This window comes from Dasypus novemcinctus (genome assembly GCF_030445035.2).
Source record: "Dasypus novemcinctus isolate mDasNov1 chromosome 12 unlocalized genomic scaffold, mDasNov1.1.hap2 SUPER_12_unloc_1, whole genome shotgun sequence".
Taxonomy (NCBI): domain Eukaryota; kingdom Metazoa; phylum Chordata; class Mammalia; order Cingulata; family Dasypodidae; genus Dasypus; species Dasypus novemcinctus.
The window spans coordinates 795,974-799,576 of NW_026688129.1; the positions used below are offsets into that span (position 1 = coordinate 795,974).

At 61.7% G+C, this 3,603-nt stretch overlaps 1 protein-coding gene across 1 annotated transcript; it reads left to right on the forward strand.

The window, feature by feature from the left end:
* The first annotated feature begins 1,862 nt into the window (after nt 1-1,862).
* Nucleotides 1,863-3,098, forward strand: LOC131277395 (endogenous retrovirus group K member 5 Gag polyprotein-like). Its single transcript, XM_058292427.1, has 2 exons — nt 1,863-2,472; nt 2,739-3,098. Exons 1-2 carry the CDS (start codon nt 1,905-1,907, stop codon nt 2,771-2,773), a joined length of 603 nt encoding a protein of 200 aa, XP_058148410.1. The 5' UTR covers nt 1,863-1,904; the 3' UTR covers nt 2,774-3,098.
* Nucleotides 3,099-3,603: the final 505 nt, after the last annotated feature.

The following is a 3,603-nucleotide window of genomic DNA, read 5'->3' on the forward strand; positions in this document are numbered from 1 at the left end:
GTACATTTGTTACACCTGATGAACACATACTGAAGCACTGCTACTAACTGTGACCATAGTTTACATTATAGTTTCAGGTTGCCCCACTGTCCCCTGTTCCCACCCTGCTTTTCACTTCCTTATACTTTACCCGCCTGTTCTTCGTAACCTCTCTGTATTATGGCCCTTCTCAGCAGCAGCTTGTGCTGCTGCCTCCCTCCGCCCCTCCTCCCAGCCACTGTTATCTTCCCCCTCCCAGCCGATCGCTGTTCTTCCCGCCTCATTCCAACCGCCCTCATCCCGCATCCGCCCCGGCACAACCCCCTCTGCCATCAATGGCTTACGTCCTAAACCGCAGGTCCGCCCTTGCCTCTGCAGCCAATCCTCAGCTGCCCCGCGGACATGCCCCTCCCACAACCTCCCCGCCTCCATGAGACTATAAAACCCCATGTACTTCCCTAATAAAATCAGACCTGCGCATAGACCTCGTCTCCGTGGTTTTTCTTCCATCGAACCGCGCGTCCCCACCAAGCCTTGAGCCGCCCGCTGTCGCCCCAGTCCGGCCGTGGGCTCGGCCCGACTCCCGGCAGCGACCCGCCCGCGGTACCGCAGCGGCGGCCACAGGTGGCGCCCGAACAGGGACCACCGCACAGGGACCACCGCTCCCTTCTGTATGCGGTGGAGCGACATCTTCGCGTTCCTGTTTGGCTGGCCAGCCGCTCAATCTCCCGCACGGGACCCATCGCCGTCCTCCCGTGCCGCCGCTCAAGGTAGGGACTCTCCGGCGCTGTTCCCTTCCTCTCTGCCATCCCAGCCCATCCGTAAACCTAACCCGGCCCTCAGCAACAGCGAGTCTACCCCCCTCCTGAACCCTCCGTCACAATGGGAGCCTCTCTCTCGTCCCGCCAAGTCCCTCAAGTACGTTTACTCGCGGCCCTTTTAGAAACTCACCACGTCAAGGTCTCTCTCCGTCAGCTACAGCGGTATTGGGACCTTCTCCTACCCTTTAACCCTTGGCTCGTCACCTGTGCTCTCTGGAGTCCAGAGACCTATGAACGTTTAATTCAGCGGGTGACGTCCGCTATGGAGCGCGATCGCAAGCAGTTTCCCCCCAGCCTTATCCCGACCCTCGTCGCTATCCGCGCCTGTCTCCAAGGTGTGCCCTCCCCTGCCTCCGCTCTCGCCTGTGAGCCTAGCCACCCTCTCACCTGCGATCCTGATGGAGACGACGATACTCGTTCTCTGTCCGCCCAGCTAGAGGCCGCGCTCGAACTGGATCCCCCCACAGCCTCCGATCCGGACCCCAACCGACATGGCGACCCTCCGCATTCTCCCCCCCCACCACGCCCTGCAAACAATGCCAACATGGCACACCTCCTCCTTCTTCTTCCTCGGCGCCCTCTTCCCGCCCTTACCCACCTCTTCCTGTCTCGTCGCCATCCGGTCCCGTCCCGGATGCCTGCCGGCCACCATTTTCGGCTAAACCGGCAGAGCCTCCGGTGCCATCTTGGCCTGTGCCCGGTAGTGACGTGGCCACTCCACCATCTTGGCCCGAGGCCAGAAGTGATGTCAGGCGTGACGTCACCGTGCCGCCATCTTGGCCAATCAGAAACACCGTTGCCGCCGCGCCCTCCTGGCCGGCGCCCGGTGGCACCGCCAATGCTTCACCTCCATGGCCCGCTTCACCTCCCGCCTGCCCCAGCAATAGCGGGAGCGTCGTGAATCCTCCTCCACCAGCGTACGACACCGCCTTTCTCACCCCTCCCACTCTGCCTCTGGCTCAGATGTTCCCCCTCAATCCTGCTCGCACTCCGCAAAACCCACAAGCATGGATCCCCTTTTCCCCCAAAGACATCCAAATGCTCCACAACGCGATCAAAGAGGATGGCCTTGCCAGCCCTCATGCCCAAGACATTCTCGAGCGTATGGCCATCCCTCGCTGCATCCCTTACGATTGGATCTCCCTAGCCCGAGCGGTTCTCTCCCCCAGGCAATTCATTGACTGGCGAGCCCATCTCGGTGTCCTAATCGACAATCAGATTGCTGACAATGCTCGTCAGGGTGTGCACTACCCTGCAAACGCCTTCCTCGGCCTCGGCCCCTACGGCGACCCCAGCGCTTACACAGCTACTCCCGGATTTTTCATCCAGCTTCGCGATTGTGTCTTCAAAGCCTTCCGCTCTTGTGCCGCAGCCGCCCCTGAACCCCTCGCCAAACTCTTCCAAAAGCCTGACGAGCCCTTCAACGAGTTTGTCGCACGTGTGCAAGGCGCAGCCGAAAGGCGCGTCACTGGCGCCGCTGCTAAGGAGTCCTTCGTCAAAGATCTCCTACAAGAGGGAGCTAATCCAGCCTGCAAGGCCATTATCCGTCCCCTTCATGACAGGCCCCTCCAAGACTGGGTCCTTGCTTGCTCCGGAGTCTCCGGCCAAACCACCGCCCTCGCTGCCGCCCTTGTTGCCGCCGTCCAAACCACCAATACATGTTTCCGTTGTGGTGAGCTAGGCCACTTCGCACGGGAGTGCCCTAACCTCCCGGCACCGCCGCGCCCGGCCCCTCGGGGCATGGAGCCGCCATCAGCAGCCCCCGCTCCCCGCGCGCCCTCCACTCCTTGCCCGCGATGCGGGAAAGGCACCCCGCACGGCCCTGCCGACCTTCCACCTCCCGACCCCCTTCCCCCTGATGACTCCCCCCTGCCGTAATGACGGCCCTTCTCCGCATCTCACCCCCCCCGTGAGGTCTTTCTCCTCTTGTCGTTGCAGATGACACCTCCAGTTGCCCAGTCGAGCCCGCCTGAGTCTGCCCCTCCTGCGCCATCACCTGCAGGGACCACGCCAGCTCTCTCCCGCCGCGAGCGACGTCGACGTCGTCTTCTTGTCCGCCGCTTGAGCCATCTCTCCCTCGAAGATGCCTCCATCGAGCAACAAATTCTCCAGCTTCTCCATCGTGCTCGCGCCTCCCCTGCCCCGCGCCCTCCTACCACCCCCCCCTCCTACACCTTCTCATCATTATGCTCTCCTTAGCCTCCTCAGCCCAGGCCACGCCCCTTTGGGCCACCCTTCTTCAACCGCCTGGTTTCCTCTTTCTCTCCCCTCACTCCCCCACCTTCCCCACCATGTACTCCCCCGACTGGGTTGCCCCCCAGCTGATAGATCTCCCCCTTTCTCATCACCCTCGAGATTTTGGCATCACAGCCGCCATTACTGCTGCCGTCCTCGCATCCCTCGCAGCCGCCACCACCGCGGCGGCGGCCCTTGCCGTCTCTTCTGGCACTGCCTCTGCCGTCATCAACGCATCCACAGCAGCAGCCCTTGCCCTCGGCGACCAAAGCAACATCAACTACCTTCACCACCAAGCCTTATTCAAACTACAGCAGCAAATAGACCTGCTCGCCGCTGACGTTGCCGCCCTCTACGACATAGCCACCACCACCTGTGATGCCCGTTGGCCCCTCTCTAGCTTCTGCTTAACCCCCCACCCTGTCAACTCGTCGGTGACCGCCCACCTTGCACTACGCCAGTGGATGTTTTCCTCTTACAACACCTCCTTCCTCAACTACACCCACTCCCTCCAGCAACACATCCTCACCCTCGAATCCGTCAAGCCCCCAACCCTCTCAGCTTCCCT